General features: G+C 42.5%; 2 protein-coding genes across 2 annotated transcripts in view; one reads left to right on the top strand and one right to left on the bottom strand.

Annotated features, from left to right (window-relative positions):
• The window catches only part of tmem170a (transmembrane protein 170A), a 57,921-nt gene extending 51,660 nt beyond the window's left edge, over positions 1 to 6,261 (bottom strand). Inside the window, exon 1 of the mRNA XM_084316050.1 lies at positions 6,063 to 6,261. Within this exon, the coding sequence (XP_084172176.1) occupies positions 6,063 to 6,180 (118 nt within the window). The 5' untranslated portion in view covers positions 6,181 to 6,261. The remainder of the gene's footprint in view (positions 1 to 6,062) is intronic.
• A 7,308-nt stretch (positions 6,262 to 13,569) lies between these two features.
• The window catches only part of cfdp1 (craniofacial development protein 1), a 49,800-nt gene continuing 43,145 nt past the window's right edge, over positions 13,570 to 20,224 (top strand). Inside the window, exons 1-3 of the mRNA XM_084317642.1 lie at positions 13,570 to 13,916; positions 15,880 to 16,015; positions 18,217 to 18,445. Coding sequence (XP_084173768.1) covers positions 13,850 to 13,916; positions 15,880 to 16,015; positions 18,217 to 18,445 — 432 coding nt within the window. The 5' untranslated portion in view covers positions 13,570 to 13,849. The remainder of the gene's footprint in view (positions 13,917 to 15,879; positions 16,016 to 18,216; positions 18,446 to 20,224) is intronic.

The raw sequence follows: 20,224 nt of genomic DNA, 5'->3' as shown, positions 1-20,224 counted from the left end.
CCCCCTGGAGAGGACGCAAGGTGAGGAGACGCTCTGCAAGACGAGGTCGCTTCACGTCTCTCCCCCGTGGACCGGAGAGAGCCGGCCCACAAAGAGTCCACCTGCTTTCATCTGTGGTCCAAGGATCGCCGGCGCATTGAACGGCACTACAGTGGGTTCACCTGGGATACCCTTGGCCGGACGAGGCAGCCGGATTCTACCCCCCCCCCCCCTCCTACTCCTGTCGGCTTACAAGCGACCGGATTAACCCCCTCTAGTGTATCTAGTATATAATCATTAAAGTATCATTGCTGTTATTCCTTAACTATTCCAGGTCGTATATTTACCACCTGCGCCTTCAGAGATTGGACATTCTCTATTGATATACCGACGAATACTCTTTGCCATAAAAGTGCATACTATTTCAATTCATAAATGTAATTAAGTGATTAAGTGCTTGTTCTACACACCATCGCTGTGTAGAAATAAAGACCTGTTTCGACTTCGTACATTTGTGTTGGATCCGTTTCATCTACGTGAGAGTGTTTATGATAATATATTTATGCCGTGTACTGGGTGGCCGAATATTAAGTACAAAGGTAGTGGTAGTAAGTATCATATCTAGTAATACAGTCAGGGAATTGTACCCCTCAGTTACACCTCCTGTTCACTGTTTTTGGTTCATTTCTTTTTTTTTCTCGATATTAATATCCTATTCACTGTCACAGAGCTGTATTTTGGCTGGAAAAGCATATTGGGAGTCCCAAGGTGCAGTACCGGCCAGATCCTGTTAGTGGGGCTATCCCAGAGAATGCACCCTCCCAGTCCCCACTTCTCTCTGCCTATGGCTCTGGGTTAGCTTGTTAGCTCACGCTAACGTAACGTTATCTTCGATCTTTAACGCGACGTGGGCATAATGGAGTGACGAGGATTGCAAAGCAGGTTAGATGCATTGGACCCGTTGTGGAATAAAACAGCAGGGACATGTTTTGGGTCACAGAATAGGCACACTAGTCTTGCTCTAGTGACGCTCTAGACGCTACTGCTGTGTGCTGTTGATGTTAAACGGAGTTGGAGTTTCACAACACTGGGCGCGGGGCGATGACGTCGCCGGATTTTCAAAATAAGAGTATCGCAATATGAATCGATCTTTTTACGTGGCATCGATCCTATTTGATTATTGATAATAGATCGATATATCGATCTGGATCGATGTATCGTCCCACCCCTAGTATTTGCCCTTTTCGAGCTCAGACCCATTCCCAGTCAGGCTGGATGGATGAAAAATTCATGGATATTGCTAATAAAAGAAATAACTATTAAAACCCGAGTTTTCTCTGGTCTTGGCACTCAACGCATGGCGAGTTAACCCGACTAATCTCGTGGTTGGCACTGAATGGGTTAAGAGGCTAAACATAAACAGTCTTGGAATTGGAAATCTGAAACTCTTGTGGATCCAATGAGCCCAATTGTATTCATTATGTGATTATTGTATTCTTAAAACATGTAAAAAGGTAAGAACTAATGTAAAAGCTAGAGGGCTGGGCGATATAACGATAACGATAAATATCGCGATATATTTTAATAATCGATATCGGGAAAAAAATAATGTGTGACCTGCAACAGGGCAGTTTTAAAACCAGAGTCAGTGGACAGACTTGTCTTTCTTGCCTGCAACTTAAAGTAATGGCTTTGCTTGTCCAAATGACAATACTGACCAAATTGAGATTTATTTTTCTCTTGTCCATTTATTTTGTTTGCTTTCTAATTTAAAATACAGTTTGAAACCGTCTGTACACAGTAGGCTATGTGTGCTAGCAGAACTAGACTCCAGTCACGAGTCACGGTGCACATGTGCGGTGGTTTGTCCACCAAAAAAGCGCCAAAAGATAAAAAAGAAACTAGCAGAGCCAGAACTGTTCAACTCCCCTGGAGCCACAGCCAGCAGAGAAGCCGGGTTACTTTCGCTTTTAAACCAGCTGCAGCCTGAGAACTGGAGTGTGAGGGGATGTAACACTAAAGATGGCGGCAACGACAAAGAATTGCTGCAAAATAAACATACATCTGTTTTTTTTTTTTTTTTTACTTATAACAATTTAGATAATTATCGATATCGAGTGATATGATAACATTATCATATCGTTATCGCGATATGATTTGCCATATCGCCCAGCCCTAAGCTAGATGTGTTTCAATTTTGGGAGTTCAATTATGGAATAGCCTTAGTGACGGGTTGAAGTTGTGTACTTCTCAGGGAAGATTTTAAAAAGCCTTAAAGGATAAAATAATTCAGGAGTACAGTTGAGTAAAAACATCAAACATTTGTTTTTTCTTTCAAAAAATTATATCTTGCAGCATATTTTAAGTTTTTCTTTCTTATATTAAAATATATTTAGTTTTTAAGCATTTGTAAGGGATAGGCAAATATAAGCAATGTGCTTCAGCCTATTCCCTTTTTTCTGTCGTTGATTTTGGTTTTTGTGTGTGAGCTTGCCTTGAATATGTACATTTGTGATTTTTTTCTTTTTCTTTTCCTTTTGTAAGTCCACACGGTGTTTGATTTGTCTGTAAACAAGACCGAAAATAAACTTCATTCATTCATTATGTTATTCCCCATAGTAGCCATTTCATTGTAGTAACACCATTTTCTGAAACTTGACCGCACTGTATAAAATGACCTATTGCAGGGTATCTGCAGGTTTAGCCCAGTCAGATTTAAGGCTTTTTAAGACTTTTTAATGCCACTCAGAATTAAATTTAATACCAATTTCACGATAACAAAATGGCAAAAATCATGGGTACTCTCAGTACACTCATTCAAGGGTACTACGACTATGCCTGGCTACACCTCATGGTACCAAAGCACCTCAAAGGTACTAAAAACAAGATTACAAACATCACAAAACAAACTGGTCAGACTACTGCTTAACCTCACTCCTAAAACCCACTTTACCCCTGCCCACATTCAAAACCGCTCTTTAAGAGCACCTACGGGAGGCTGCAATTCGAAACTGGCCACCGTAAATGTCCAACCCCCCCCCCCCCCCCCCCTAATGTACAGTCTCATCCCTATCATATATATATAATATTTTCTGTTAGGATCTCTGGGTAACAGTACTGTATATTATTTGCATATCGTATATGTCACAAATGTAACAGTACTACAGTATATACCTGTATGTCATGCATGTCCCTATGCCATAAATGTCATGATGTCATGTATGTTTTTACTGTATTTATTTCTGTATATTTTATTTCATTTTTATTCTATTTTACTCTACTCTTATCCCAGGCAACTTGATTGATTTGTGTTATTATTCTAATTAGTGACCTGTCCTGTCTAAATGTTTAAATGTTGAGCGATTTGCAGTGTCAAATTTCCCACGGGATAATAAAAGTATTTCTATTCTATCTATTCTATGTTGTGTATGTTTTTGATTGATTGATTGAAAACTTTATTAACAGATTGCAGAATGGGTACAATACAGTACAGCTCAATACACACAATTGTTAAGGGGATGCAGACCAGAGAAAGACTTTCGTCTTGTTTACATCAGGGTCCCCCATTTTCAATTCATCAGGAATGTCTATATGAATTGAAAATGGGGGACCCTGATGTAAACAAGACAAACGTCTTTCTCTGGTCTGCATCCCCTTATTATTGTGTGTATGTACTGTATTGTACACATTCTGCAATCTGTTAAATAAAGTTTTCATTCATCCAGTTGTTTTGTTTTTGTGGTTTGGTTGAATGAATACTTTATTTAACAGATTTCAGAATGGGTACAATACAGTACAGCTCAATACACACAATAATAAGGGGATGCAGACCAGAGAAAGACTTTCGTCTTGTTTACATCAGGGTCCCCCATTTTCAATTCATCATAACATTTATGACATACACATATATACAGTACGTTACTGCGTTCCAACCTACAACTGCTCCACACCAGTTCCACGCCAGTCTCCGTAAATGTTCCGTTATAAAAATAAAATACCATTTCAATACACAACAAGTTTTCGTGTTTTGAAATACATGAAAGGAAATTAGCTAACGTTGATTCGCCTAACGTTAAGGCTTTGCTACATGCTGCGTATTTCAAAACACTGCGGTGAAAACAGAGTCCGGTAAACACAAGTTTGTAATTCCAATAGTGTATTCTGCCTGTTACTTGACTATTTCGATTATTGAAGTGGTATTTTTAAAACTAACATTTACGGAGACCGGTGTGGAGCACTTGTAGTGTCGAGCCAGGCTGAGACACGTTAATAATATGATCCATTAGCTCACCTTGCATGTGGCTCGAAAGTGCACTCTCCCCCATCGTAAAAATCTTCAAGTCCTTTCTGCATATTTTGCAGACGGCTACTCGAGGATGTTCTCCTCTTTTCAACCATGACTTATATTTGATATTTTCGAGCCAGAGCTCATTAAAACGGCAGCCTCCCGGCATTTTGACCACACACACGCGCGCTGTTCTCAGATAGCACAGCTAAAAACACTACGGGTAGAGCCGAGCCACATTTCATTTTGCGTGAAAGGCGATTTCAAAATAGGCTCAATCGAATCGCTCCGACTTATTTTATTTCTTTGTCTAAACAAACCAAACTATTCAGTCAGATAGCGATTTATTATTAAATCTATGTCTTTGTCTATGGCATTTTTAAGACCTCTGAAAATGGATTTAAGACATTTTAAGACAAACTAAGGCCTTAATTATTGATAAACAAATTTAAGACTTTTTAAGACTTTTTAAGGATCCGCGGACACCCTGTATTGTGACCTCTAGTATAATCACAGCCTCATGAAACTTAACCACAAACTAGAGACATAGGACATTCAGAGAATGTATAAGTCCTGTGTTTATTGACCATTGGAAGGGGGGGGGGGGTCTGAGCAATTTCCAGAATAGAAGTGCTTGCCATCCAATCACAGAAAAATGCAAAATTCTTAATCAAATGGTATCAACCAAATAATTGCTGCAACACAACTTATGAGGCCTGGGACTGGCCATCATGCGTGTTCATAACAACATAATGTCGTATTAGCTCTGCCTCTTATACACGGTTAACTTTCAAAAATGATAATGGACGCCTAACCAAAACACAATGTTAATTACAGATTATTATAGAAAAACTTGACAGTGCTGAGCTACATTAATCTTCAGGCTCCCAGGTTTCAGATAATGAATACCACTTCTTCTATGTGGCATCTACTACAGTTGCCCTGCTATCTCACCCTAAAAAATACTATGCGTGTCTCATGAAATAGTGTGGTGGTGGTGGTGGTGCAGAGATGTCCTGACCTACAAATCATATTCTACAAGATTTAAGAAAACATATTTTTTGGTACAGATACCCACAAAAACGACACCATTGTCGTCATGTGTTTCAATGAAAATTAGAGTAAAGATGCACTTGATTGACTGATTGAAAACGTTATTAACAGATTGCAGAATGGGTACAGTACAATACAGTACGGCTCAATACACACAATTGTTAAGGGGATGCAGACCAGAGAAAGACTTCTTGTTTACATCAGGGTCCCCCATTTTCAATTCATCATAACATAATATATGACATACATGACATACAGATAGACAGTACTGTTACATCTATACATTTATGACATACAAGATTTGCAAATACAGTACTGTTTGTGATACAAAAGAGTCCAGAAAAGAGAGTATATACATACCAAATCACTCTAATATCGTGAATCATATCGCAGATTGCAATATCAGTCCAAATATGTACATATTATTTCCAAATCGTTCAGCCCTATAAATCTAAACAGAATCAAACGTGTTCAAACAACCAGGAAGCAGCTATAGCCTCCAGCAACTTCAACCACAACTAAACTAAACACTCAGCCCAGCAGTTAGCTAGCAGTGCTAACTTAATGGCAGCAGCTAGCGAGCTAACAACAACAACATTGCAAAAACAATCCAACAGTCGGACACAACAATCCCTCACTAATCAAATAACAAAGTAACACCTATAGCTGCCTCTTTATCATAACAACGGGTCGATGTTGAACTGTGTTGTTAGCATCTAAAGGTTAGCCTAGCCTAGCTGCTCACCTGAGAAGTCGCTGAGCGAGGTGTCGTTGCCTCCGCCGGAGCCGCTCTTCCTCGGAACCAGGTTCAGACTCAGGATCTGCTGGACGAAGCCGACCTCCGTGCCGCCGCCGCCCTGCATGTCTCACTGTGCTGCGGGACACACAGCCTGGGGACGGGCCGGGGGAACCATGAGAGAGTGATGGACGAGGAGTCCCACAGATCTGGCTCTAGTGTGTTAGCTTAGCTGCTAGCAGCAGAGCTAGCTCTGTCCACAGACTGTCACCGTCAAGCCAGCGGGAATCAGTAGAGAGAGTTTTTGTTTAGGTGACGCTTTCAAAATAAAAGTGTGGACTTTTTTTGTGTGTGTAAAACGTAGTATTTGTAAACAAGTTTAATTTAAAGTTATATTTATCTATTCTCATTTGTTCGGTGTGTTATTTTACTTTTAATTTTATTATTTATTTAATTTTGTATATTTATTTAATTTTACTTACTTTCTAGCAGGAGCACTCATTCAAGGGTACTACGACTATGCTTGCACCTCATGGTACCAAAGCACCTCAAAGGCGCTTAAAAACAAGATTACAAACATCACAAAACAAACTGGTCAGACTACTGCTTGACCTTACTCCTAGAACCCACCTCACCCCTGCCCACTTTGACAACCTAGGATGGCTTAGAGTAGACGACAGAGTACAGCAACTTGCAATGGGCCTGGTCTACAAGATACACTTGGCACTAGAGGGAAATTTGGCACTACTGCTTACTGAGACCTGGATAATGATGCCAGATAACTCGACAACACCTGCAGCCTTAAGTACAAACTATACCTTCACTTACACACCATGACCTTCCAGAAGTGGTGGAGCCACTGGTCTTTTGACCTCTCCCTCATGGTCTAGACATTTAATATCACTCTCCTCTCTCGAATATCATGCAGAATCTGTCTCTAATCCATTCAATCTCACCATTGTTACTCTCTGTTGCCCCCCAGGTCCCCTTGTAAACCTCCCAGACGAGCTGGACATGCTTCTAAGCTCTTTCCCAGAAGATGGCACCCCCTTCCTGTTTGCGGACGACTCAGCCCTGCTGGTCTCTGACAAGAACAAGTTACAGGTTGAAAAAACCCTCAGCTCGGAACTAGGCAAAATCTGCATATGGCTCACTGATAACAAACTATCATTACACCTGGGTAAAACAGAGTCCATTCTCTTCGGATCAAATAACAAACTCAGCAAGACCAACGGCTTCTCAGTTACAGTGGGGGACAATATTGTCACAAGGAAAGACGAAATTACCTACCTGGGTTCCATCCTAGAGGCAAATCTTTCCTGTGACAAAATGGCATCCAATGTAATAAAAAAAGTCAACCAACGAACTAGATTCTTGTACCGGATCTCCTCTCTGGTAAACAAGAATACCCTGAAGACTCTGGCAGGATCACTCATTCAAGGCTACTACGACTATGCTTGCACCTCATGGTACCAAAGCACCTCAAAGGCGCTAAAAACAAGATTACAAACATCACAAAACAAACTGGTCAGACTACTACTTGACCTTACTCCTAGAACCCACCTCACCCCTGCCCACTTTGACAACCTAGGATGGCTTAGAGTAGACGACAGAGTACAGCAACTTGCAATGGGCCTGGTCTACAAGATACACTATACGACTAAGGTACCCATGTACATGTCAAAATACTTCCCAAAGGTCAGTGAATACCACAACCACTACACCAGAGGAAGCTCAACAAATCATGTTAAACCCAGATTCGGCTCAAACAAGGGACTAAACACGTTTCGCAATTATGCCACATCAATGTGGAACGCCCTACCCAAAGCTGTAAAGGAATGTGAATCCCTACCCACATTTAAAACCGCTCTTAAAGAGCACCTACGGGAGGCTGCAATTCGAAACTGGCCACCGTAAATGCCCAAACCCCTTATTACCTCCTAATAGACAGTCTTCTCCCCACCGCATGTATATATTCTCTCCCCGCCGTATGTATATTTCTCTCCCACCCACCCACCCCCTCCAAATGTACAGTCTCCAGAGCAGATGGTGGAGGTAAACGGTACCCTACCCCTCCCCCCTCACAGTAAGCTGTGGTGTTCCACAAGGAAGCATACTAGGTCCGCTACTGTTCCTAATTTATGCAAATGATATGTCGTCAGCTTGTGACTGCAACTTGTTCCTGTTTGCGGACGACTCAGCCCTGCTGGTCTCTGACAAGAACAAGTTACAGGTTGAAAAAACCCTCAGCTCAGAACTAGGCAAAATCTGCATATGGCTCGCTGATAACAAACTATCATTACACATGTGCAAAACAGAGTCCATTCTCTTCGGTTCAAATAACAAACTCAGCAAGACCGACGGCTTCTCAGTTACAGTGGGTGACAATATTGTCACAAGGAAAGAAGATATTACCTACCTGGGTTCCATCCTAGAGGCAAATCTTTCCTGTGACAAAATGGCATCCAATGTAATAAAAAAAGTCAACCAACGAACTCGATTCTTGTACCGGATCTCCTCACTGGTAAACAAGAATACCCTGAAGACTCTGGCAGGAGCACTCATTCAAGGGTACTACGACTATGCTTGCACCTCATGGTACCAAAGCACCTCAAAGGCGCTAAAAACCAAATTACAAACATCTCAAAACAAACTGGTCAGACTACTGCTTGACCTTACTCCTAGAACCCACCTCACCCCTGCCCACTTTGACAACCTAGGATGGCTTAGAGTAGACGACAGAGTACAGCAACTTGCAATGGGCCTGGTCTACAAGATACACTACACGACCAAGGTACCCATGTACATGTCAAAATACTTCCCAAAGGTCAGTGAATACCACGATCACAACACCAGAGGGAGCTCCACAAATCATGTTAAACCCAGATTTGGCTCAAACAAGGGACTAAACACGTTTCGCAATTATGCCACATCAATGTGGAACGCCCTACCCAAAGCTGTAAAGGAATGTGAATCACTACCCACTTTCAAAAACACTCTCAAAAAACACCTACGGGTTGGGCGCTCCAGCGAACCACATAGCGCGCTCAGCCGCAACACGGCCGACCCGGGTTCGACTCCCGAACCCGTCGTTATTTGCCGAATGTCTTCCCCCCACTCTGTCTCCCATTCCTCATCTGTCTCTCCCTACTGGACTGCCCAGTAGAAATAAAGCGATAAAACGCCAAAAAAAAATATTAAAAAAATAAAAAACCTACGGGAGACTGCAATTCGAAACTGGCCCCTGTAAATGTCCTAACACAACCCCCTCCAATGTACAGTAAAAATTACCAAGTATGGTCATGTCAATATTCCAATGTACAGTTTTGCTTGTACAGTTGTACAGTGTCCCCCACCCACCCCCCCCCCCCCCCACCACCCACCCAACCACCTCCAATGTACAGTACCCCCCACCCCCCCCCCCCCCACCTACCCAACCTCCTCCAATGTACAGTTTCTACGTCAAATGTATATACTCTTTTTTCTGGACTCTTTTCGTATCACAAACTACTGTATTTGCAAATCTGGTATGTCATAAATGTATTCCAAAAGGGTGCATTACCATCTGGGAGACGATAGGGGGCGGTATTTTCCCAATGGAGCTCAGAGAGAGTTTGCAGCACTGACGTGATACTAGATTGATGAAATATTAATTCAAATCGCTAATAAAAAGAAAACGCTATATAGCGTCGTTGGCAATAAACGGTCGGCATGAACAAACGACATATAGCATTGTTGGCATTGAAAGTGTTAATGGGTGATTTCAACCTGCCTGACTCGTGTAAGTCAGACACAGTGAAGGGCGGTCGGATGGCGTAGCGGAGATTGTGCTCGTCACCAATGCAAGAGGCTGCGGTCTCGACTCCCGGAGTCAGCATTGCCTGCGGCTTGGGCCGATCGTCATACTAACTCGTTTGGCTGAGTTAGCGGGAGGGAAGTCGAGGGTGGTAATCTGGCGTTGTGGACAGCGACGCCTACAGGTCAGGTCTGGGCGCCTGCTCAGTGAAAGGCAGGAAATGGTGAAGGCAGCGTGACCTCCCACGCGTTACACTTCACCAATGAGAGCCCTCGCTGCCAGGTGAGAAGAGAGCCACTGGCTGTCTCCACATGTGTCGGAGGAAGCATGTGGTGGACTTCAGGGTTCCCTTGTACCGACCAGTAGGAGGAACATGCGCACAACAACCAGGTAGGGGAGGGGGGGAATTGGCATAACGACTAAAATTGGGATGGGGAGAAAAATAGAAAATCAGGCGGAGAAAAAGAGGATACAAATAAAAAATTAAAAAATCAGACACAGTGGTCTCTCTCCTACATTCCTTTGACCTGACTCCCACTGTCATGCTTCCCACTCACAAAGCAGGCAGCTCCTTGGATCTCATATTCTCCCGTAACTCCAGCAGTATTAACACCACAGTAACTCCCCTCCATGTATCTGACCACTTCTTTATATCCTTCACACTAACTCTTATGCTTAACCCCAAACCATCCACCCCAACCCAAACCATCTCAGTCAGATGCCACCTGTGCTCCCTATCCCCCTCCACCCTCTCCTCCGACATCCTATCCGCTCTACCTTTGAGTGAGACTTTCTCTGCTCTCCCTCCAGATACGGCAACCTCCACCCTCCTCTCAGCCCTCCTCTCAACCTCCTTCGACAAGCTCTGTCCCCTGGCCGAGAAGCTTGCCCGCCCTTCCCCACCCAGTCCATGGCTGTCGGATGCAGTGAGAGAAGAAAGACAGGTACTGAGAGTGGCCGAGAGGAAGTATAGAAAGGCACGCCTCACTGGTGACATCACTACCTATCACAACCTCTTGTTAGCTTTCTCCAAAACAATTACTACTGCCAAAGCTTCTTTCTTTCACCATAAGATCGAGGCCTCGGCTAAGAACCTTCGCAAACTGCACGTCACCTTGAACACCGCTCACATTGCTGCAACAACCAGAACCTGTTGTAATGGGGAATTTAGGAGAGGTGTAGGATTCAAGCGCAGGACAGTGTAGGGTGAGAGAGACGAGGCACAAGTCGACGTTGCAATTGACAAGTTTTACTGGAGGAATGGTGCACGAGGATACACGTTACAGGAGGGCCAAACAAAACCGAACTTCAAAACACGGAAACAAAAGCCTCAGCTGGGCTGGAAAATGTGGCTAGGAAGCAGGAACGGACTCACAGGGAAATACAGAATAACAAGGGCAATTCCGCGGAAGGCAGGAATGGCATGGAACACGAAGGCATAGGATACACGAAGACATGGGGAGAACAGAATAACGAGAGACTGGGAATACAGGGTAAACAGAACAATGGCGTAACACTGGTAACAGGTGGGCGGCACATATATATACAGACTGATTATGATGGAAAACAGCTGGGAGTGCTTGCATTCTTTCATTTATTTGCATTCATCTAAAAATGTTTGGACCTTATGGTGTTCTTGTTCTGTTCTTGACTTATTGTTATGTTTTCTTCTTGACTTGTTTAAAGAAGATCTGTACGGCGCATGGGGACATTAACGTGTGTTGTCGGGCCCTATAAATAAATTTGATTTGATTTGATTTGATTTGGCTGACAGACAAGGACACAAGAATATCACAACAACACTGGGAATTCAGGACTAGACTAGAACAAGAATATCAATACAAACACTGAGAACACAGGACTGATAGCAGATACACAGGGAGCATGATAGAAATGATAGACAACAGACTTGACAGAATAGGTGAATAAAGACCCATACAAAGGGCGGTGGCCTGTAATACCTGTAGTACCGCAAACAGACTGCCAGAGGGCGGCAGAGGAGTGTCTATGTTCAGTCCAAAGGGCAGATTATGACGGAACCCGCAGATTCCTCCTGAGCAACGTCAGAAGGATCCGCCCCTTCCTGACAAAAGAAGCCACCCAACTCCTCGTCCAATCAACAGTCATCTCTCGCCTCAACTACTGCAATGCACTGCTCGCTGGTCTAACGACCACCGCCACCAAGCCACTTCAACTCGTTCAGAACGCAGCCGCCCGCCTGATCTCCAACCTACCAAAGTCAGCCCATGTCACCCCACTTCTTAGAGACCTGCACTGGCTCCCCATTGCCTCACGAATCCACTTCAAGGTCCTCGACCTGGCCTATCGCGCAGCGAAGGGAACGGCTCCCACCTACCTCCGGTCAATGGTCTCTAACTACAGTACACACCCTCAAGACCCCTCCGCTCTACATCTTCTGGCCGCCTATCCAAGTTCAGGGAGGGTCATCAAAGAGAAGATGCCTATTCTTGGTCCTTGCTCCACAAACGAACTTCCCACCACTGTTAGGACAGCTAAAACCGACCAATCTTTCGCCGTCGACTAAAAACACACTTCCTACTGTCCTCTACTTACTATCATGCACTCTTCCTAATACTAACATGTTTCTACTACTATGCACTCAACACTGCAGCACTCAAGTTTCAACACTTTGATGAACATTGTTACTCAGCTGATAGAGTTGTGCCCTTCCTGCTGACTTGTCGTACAGAACTTGTAAGGCGCTTTGGATAAAAGCATCAGCTAAATGACAAAATGTAAATGTAAATAATATGATCTTTTAATATGGAAATATATATAATTTATGTACAGAATAAACAATAATGGACCTAACACTGAGCCTCGGGGTCGGGGAACCCCACAAGTAGCCTTGTTAATTGAAATGATTTATTTGGACATAATGATATCTATTCTCCAAGTAACTTAACAAGATGTGCTACTCCTCTAATTCCACATATTTTTTTTATTTCTTCAATAATAAGTATGCTTTTTTCCAGGAATACCCCCACATTATATTATTCTGTTGCAGTTGATATTTCCTCTACAAATTCTATTGCAAGCAAAGTTGTCTTATTAGTTCTAAACCCATATTGCTGTCCACACAGTATATTATGTTGTGTCAAGAAATCATCTAGTCTTTTATATAATATCTTTTCCAATATTCTAGAAAATGGTGGGAGCAATGAAACGTGTTAGATAATACATGTTTATCTCCAGCCTTATATAACGGTATGATTTTAACTGTTTTCATTTAGCTAAGAAATATACAATTATTTATCTACAAAAAGTACACATTGGTATATGTTTTGTGTCTGAAGAATATCCTTCTGTTTTGAGCTTTTGCAGTCTCATTACTCTGAAAACCATTGTAATGATTGTCATGTGGACCTTTATCTTGAAAGGTTTTTTCAGACCGGAAGCTTTATTCCAGCTGGCTTGTCAACACTACTTGTTCGACGTCACCGTGTACGCTCGTCATCTGATGATTGTGTGAACAAATATAGTAAAAACGAATACATTGGTCGTATCATATAGTTTCTGTGTTATCAACACTTATAAAACACGTTCGTTCAATGGACATAGAAAAAAAAAAGTCTAAATGAAATAAATGTGTGTGATTTGTTCTCAGCAAACGAGTTTCGCGTACCGTGCAAATAATGAACCTATATTCTCGCCGTAGTTGACCGGAAGGAAGTGTTTTTGTTCCGAAAGCCCTGTAGGAAGTGTTTTTGTTCCCACCCGAAAGAACTACAAAGGAAAATAGGTGTTTAATGGCTCCCACGTTTTCCATGGAGCTTTAGGAGAAGAACCAACCGACTACGAACCTTGAACATTATTCCACAACAACCTGAGCTGAGGAGCTGCTTACCAATCTGGTGTTATTTCAGAGATATTATTGGGTTTACCTCGTGCTTTATCCCTCTCTCTCTCAGACCATTGCTAGCCATTTATTTCATTGAGCCGTTTGTTTTCTGGAGGATACATTAATAATAATAACATTATGAGTTACTCGGACTATGACTCGGACGGCTATTCGTCAAATGATGATGTTGACTACGTCCCGTCAGGTGAGAACCAACTCTCTCTGTGTGTGTGTGATTCCTGATGAATTGAAAATGGGGGACCCTGATGTAAACAAGACGAAAGTCTTTCTCTGGTCTGCATCCCCTTAACAATTGTGTGTATTGAGCCGTACTGTATTGTACCCATTCTGCAATCTGTTTTCAATCAATGTGTGTGTGTGTGTTGTTGTGTGTGTGTTTCATGGTATCTCGTCATAGCCAGTGATTGATACAATACACACACAATTATTGTTAAGGGGATGCAGATGCACTATGAATTGAAAATGGGGGACCCTGATGTAAACAAGACTAAAGTCTTTCTCTGGTCTGCGAAAGTCTTTCTCTGGTCTGCATTACTGTATTACTGCATTACTGTACTGTATTGTACCCATTCTGCAATCTGTTAAATAAAGTTTTCATTCATTCATTCAGACCAGAGAAATACTTTCGTCTTGTTTACATCAGGGTCCCCCATTTTCAATTCATCATAACATTTATACAGATATACTGTAATGGTGTGTGTGTGCAATGTAGTGGTCCATAGCCACAGGATTCCTAGGCCTAACAAAAATAATAGTTGGTTTCAGGTTGGTTGTCAGTTTGGCCATGGGTAGGTAGGGAATTTATTTTATTTTATTTTTTTATTTTATTCTTTCCCACGGCGACTATGGATAGGGAATTTCTTTATTTAATTAAAATGTTCACAACAACATGGATGCATGTACTCTGCCAGCATGTTTAATATCCATAATACTAAATGTTTGACTAAGATTTCTATGAAACTTTATTCTAAAAAAAAAAAAAATCGGATTTTTTTTTTTTTTTTTTTTTAATATATACTTTTTTTTAAAAACTCATAAAATATATTGGGTCGCACCTAAATCGGCAGGGTCGGTCGGCAACCTGAAACCAACCATTATTTTTGTTAGGCCCTATGAAGATATTTCAATGTCTTCTGCCTGACGTCACCACCACATCCATCAGACTTATCACATGACATTATCGATAATGTGGCTACTAACCTAGTTCTCAAACCGATGGGTGAATCTCTAGCTTGAACCTATCACGGTCCAATATGTGGTGACCTCCTGCCACCTTTTAGCTTCAGCGTACACAGAAAGCTGAGTAGGTGTTGACATGTATTGAAAGAATTTAAGCTGCTCACTTGGGATTCCTGGTAAATATCAATGGCCGCTTGTTTTCAATTTGCATAATTCATGGATCGATACGTTCTTAATGAGGGTACAGGTGTGTAGAGATGCTGTTGGATCATTTAACAATTTTTGAAGGGTTTAAAAATATATCTGAAGGGGATCCTTAACATTCTGTCTCTGTGGAAAGAGCGCATGGCCTGTGAGCCACCACTAGAATGCCCTCGCCCCCCGAGACCTGTCTGATCTCCTCCACCAGCACACTCCATCCCGGAACCTACGATCCTCTGATCTAGGTCTCCTCTCCATCCCTCGCACCAGGTTACGGACTTTCGGGGACAGAGCCTTCAGCGTGGCGTCCCCTACCCTCTGGAACTCTCTCCCCCCCCCGAAATCCGCAACGCCCCAACCCTGGACACCTTCAAAACTGCTCTAAAAACACACCTCTTCACCAAGGCTTTTCCCCATCAGTTAGTTTAGATTAGACTAGGTCCATTTACTCCATTATCCCTTACCTTCCCTCATCCCCTTTTTCCCCCCTATTTCCCTAGCCCTATTTTTTGTCCTGATTGTGAAGCCACCTTGGGTTCTATGAAAGGCACTATATAAATTTGATCTATTATTATTATTATTATTATTATTATTATTATTATTATTATTATTAGAAGCAGAGTGGCTAACTGTGAGTGAGTGAGTGACATTGCCGGTCATAGAGGTCCTTTCCATCTAAAAACACAACCCCCGCCCTCTATGCCCTCTTTTATTTCCTGTCATCTCTCTCTCTCTCTCTCTCTCTCTCTCTCTCTCTCTCTCTCTAGATGACAACCTTAGTGAAGACGATATGAACCTGTGTGAGAAGGAGGAGCCTCTAGACGACGAGGACGATGGCGTGCCACGTCCTGGTGATGTCACCAAGAGGAAGAGGAAGATAAAGGGGCAAGACATCACCATGAGGTGTGTGTGTGTGTGTGTGTGTGTGTGTGTGTGTGTGTGTGTGTGTGTGTGAGTGAGATAATCTGCAGTAACTGTGACCGCATATATACACACACATCCTCACAAACACCTGACTTCAGCAGTGGTTCCCAAAGTGGGTGCTGTGGCACCCTGATGTGCCATGACAACTGTCCAGGGGTGCCACGCACAATCTGCTCATTTCACATCCTGATTCTACATAATACATTTTTACCACACAGCTTAAAAAACCCATTTAAACATATCAAATTGAATATGCTATACTCTCTACTGAATGCGTATTTTATTACATCACAAATATGGTTTCTCAACTTTCATCAAAGTGCAAATGGGCAATAATAGTGTTATTCGTTCCAAGATACGACTAGCTCCGGGATTCATTGAATGAATGACTTTATTTGACTATATAAAATAACATGTGTGACAGAAAGCACAGTCAGGAGATACTGCCAACCAAGGATGTACACAAGAAAGCTCGGAGCCTATTTCCATTGTGGTCCTTGTAGGAGGGTAGGGGAATGAGATGCTTAGACATGCATCATACAGACATGACATCACAACACATCACATATACCATTTACTATTTATATACATAACAGACGCATTAAAAACATGTAAGGGTGCCTTTTAGCTGAGTGTCTGGGTTAATTATAGTCCCTTTTGAGCCATGTCTTTAGGCTGGACTTGAATCTAACAGCATTGATTACGATTTTCAGGTCACTGGGCAGACTGTTCCAAAAGACAGCTGCAGAATATAAAAATGACTCCTTCCCCATACAACTCCTGAATCTGACTGGCACAAAGTCAGTTGAGCTACGCCTAGTTGGGTATGCATGGGTGTCGGTTGAGTAGTTGTTGAAGTACACTGGCACTACCCAGTGCACGATTCTGTGAACTAGGCACATCCCTATTTGGTTGACTCTGTCCACCTTTAGCCATCTCATGTTCTCAAATTGTGATGGGTCAAGGTGGGTTCGGGCGGGTAGCCTTAGTATTACCCTGATTAGCTTGTTTTGTGATGTCTGTAGTTTTATTTTCTGACCTTTGGGGGCGCTGTTGTACCAGGAGCCACACGCATAGTCATAGTGACAAGAATTTGCATTCAGCTCTCTCTCTCCAGCTCTCTAGTTTGGTCGCTGAACCCCAAGATGAACTAGCAGAACGATCGACAAATGGAGCCAAACACACACTAGTCTCACATTGGCCAGCCCTGTCTCCACACTGCGTTTTAACACTGTGCCAGTTTACACACGGTGAACAATTTGGATAGGTTTTTTCTTCTGGAGACGAATGTCCCTCCGGTTCTGTCAACAATATGCATACATCATGTCAAGAGAGGGAGAAAGAGAGATAGAAAGCATGTCATTCATGTCCTCCTGTTTCACAATCTCTTTCTCTCTCTCTGTTCTCAGAAACGGATGCAAGTCATTGTTTTTAAAATGTTGTTATAGCCTACGCCTGTGTGTTTTTAACACAAATGATTATCAAATTTTTTATATTTTATCTAGAAATACTACGTTGTTTCAATGTTTTCATGGGGCTCATTTCTTCTTTGCTCATAAGGACCAGTGTGTCTTGTATAGTAATAACAGGTTAAACACTGTCAGTGCTGGTTCACTGGCACCACCTTGATCAGGCCGACCTGTCCTTAGCTGCACCTGTGTTTACCCTCCTATGACATGTCCGTGGAAAGGGTCCATAGGATGATTGGGAGCTGAGGAGAGGACAGTGATGTCATGAGAGGCTGATCTGGGGGCCTCTGACATCATCCACTCCTGGGATTATCCTTCTAGCTGAAAGTCAGAAACACTGAAACGTCCCAAAGCTTAGTTGTCATGAAAAAAAAATACTTTTTCTCATTTTGTATACGTGCATATATCTGACCATGCTAAACTCTGTGCTTGCTATGGCATCCAGCTTTTCTTATTTTCTTTACTACTGTTGTATGTTGATTTTCCGTGAATTGTAAAATACTTTTCTTTTTAACCATTTGTTTATTTTCTTCTAAAGTTAAATGCAGTAATTTACTGAGGGAATATACAGGGAGTATTTCAGCTAGTTGTCAGAATTAAAGACCGCTTCAGTCATTATCGGCTAAAAGAAGAAAGGAAACGAGAAACACTGTTGTTACGCTGTAATTATTTATTATTCTGTTTTGTTAATGACATTTTTGATGTCCCCAGAAAGAGAAAGAAAGGAGGTCTGAAACTAGAGGGGGAGGAGGAGGAGAAGGATGGAGGAGCAGAGGTGAAGAAGGAGGAGCCAGAGGAGGAAGAGGTGGGGAGAACAACGGGGGCAGGTGATGAGAGACAGAAAAAGAAGTCAGACGACCTCTGGGCCAGTTTCCTGAGTGACGTTGGATCCCGACCCAAACCTTCTTCTCCTGGCACACAGTCCACCACCACACAGAAGGTACTAGACTCCTAACCCAAACACACTGAAGGTACTAGGCTCTTAACCCAAACACACTGAAGGTACTAGGCTCTTAACCCAAACACACAGAAGATACTAGGCTCTTAACCCAAACACACTGAAGATACTAGGCTCTTAACCCAAACACACAGAAGATACTAGGCTCTTAACCCAAACACACAGAAGATACTAGGCTCTTAACCCAAACACACAGAAGATACTAGGCTCTTAACCCAAACACACAGAAGATACTAGGCGTCTAACCCAAACACACTGAAGATACTAGGCTCTTAACCCAAACACACAGAAGATACTAGGCTCTTAACCCAAACACACAGAAGATACTAGGCTCTTAACCCAAACACACAGAAGATACTAGGATCTTAACCCAAACACACAGAAGATACTAGGCTCTTAACCCAAACACACAGAAGATACTAGGCTCTTAACCCAAACACACAGAAGATACTAGGCTCTTAACCCAAACACACAGAAGATACTAGGCTCTTAACCCAAACACACAGAAGGTACTAGGCTCTTAACCCAAACACACAGAAGATACTAGGCTCTTAACCCAAACACACAGAAGATACTAGGCTCTTAACCCAAACACACAGAAGATACTAGGCTCTTAACCCAAACACACAGAAGATACTAGGCTCTTAACCCAAACACACAGAAGATACTAGGATCTTAACCCAAACACACAGAAGATACTAGGCTCTTAACCCAAACACACAGAAGATACTAGGCTCTTAACCCAAACACACAGAAGATACTAGGCTCTTAACCCAAACACACAGAAGATACTAGGCTCTTAACCCAAACACACAGAAGATACTAGGCGTCTAACCCAAACACACTGAAGATACTAGGCTCTTAACCCAAACACACAGAAGATACTAGGCTCTTAACCCAAACACACAGAAGATACTAGGCTCTTAACCCAAACACACAGAAGATACTAGGCTCTTAACCCAAACACACAGAAGATACTAGGCTCTTAACCCAAACACACAGAAGATACTAGGCTGAGGCTCTTAACCCAAACACACAGAAGATACTAGGCTCTTAAGTTCTTAACCCAAACACACTGAAGATACTAGGCTCTTAACCCAAACACACAGAAGATACTAGGCTCTTAACCCAAACACACAGAAGATACTAGGCTCTTAACCCAAACACACTGAAGATACTAGGCTCTTAACCCAAACACACAGAAGATACTAGGCTCTTAACCCAAACACACAGAAGATACTAGGCTCTTAACCCAAACACACAGAAGATACTAGGCTCTTAACCCAAACACACAGAAGATACTAGGCTCTTAACCCAAACACACAGAAGATACTAGGCTCTTAACCCAAACACACAGAAGATACTAGGCTCTTAACCCAAACACACAGAAGATACTAGGCTCTTAACCCAAACACACAGAAGATACTAGGCTCTTAACCCAAACACACAGAAGATACTAGGCTCTTAACCCAAACACACAGAAGATACTAGGCTCTTAACCCAAAAACACTGAAGATACTAGGCTCTTAACCCAAACAGGTTTGAAACCCCAACACAGAAGGTACTATGTTTGAAACCTCAGACCCCTAAGCCTCAACACCAAAGGCTCAACACTTGTCACAGAGACCACCAACAATAGACAGATAGTATGTTCTCACCCTAAACTCACAGAATGTATTCTGGTCTAGACCCCAAACTTCCACACCTGCCGCTCAAACCACTAGCATATAGAGGGTACTAGAATTTAAACCTACCACTACA

The sequence above is a fragment of the Notolepis coatsorum genome, assembly GCF_963971535.1.
Source record: "Notolepis coatsorum genome assembly, chromosome: 6".
Taxonomy (NCBI): domain Eukaryota; kingdom Metazoa; phylum Chordata; class Actinopteri; order Aulopiformes; family Paralepididae; genus Notolepis; species Notolepis coatsorum.
The sequence above is the reverse complement of the archived record's forward strand: the minus strand, read 5'-3'. Positions and strand labels throughout refer to the sequence as shown.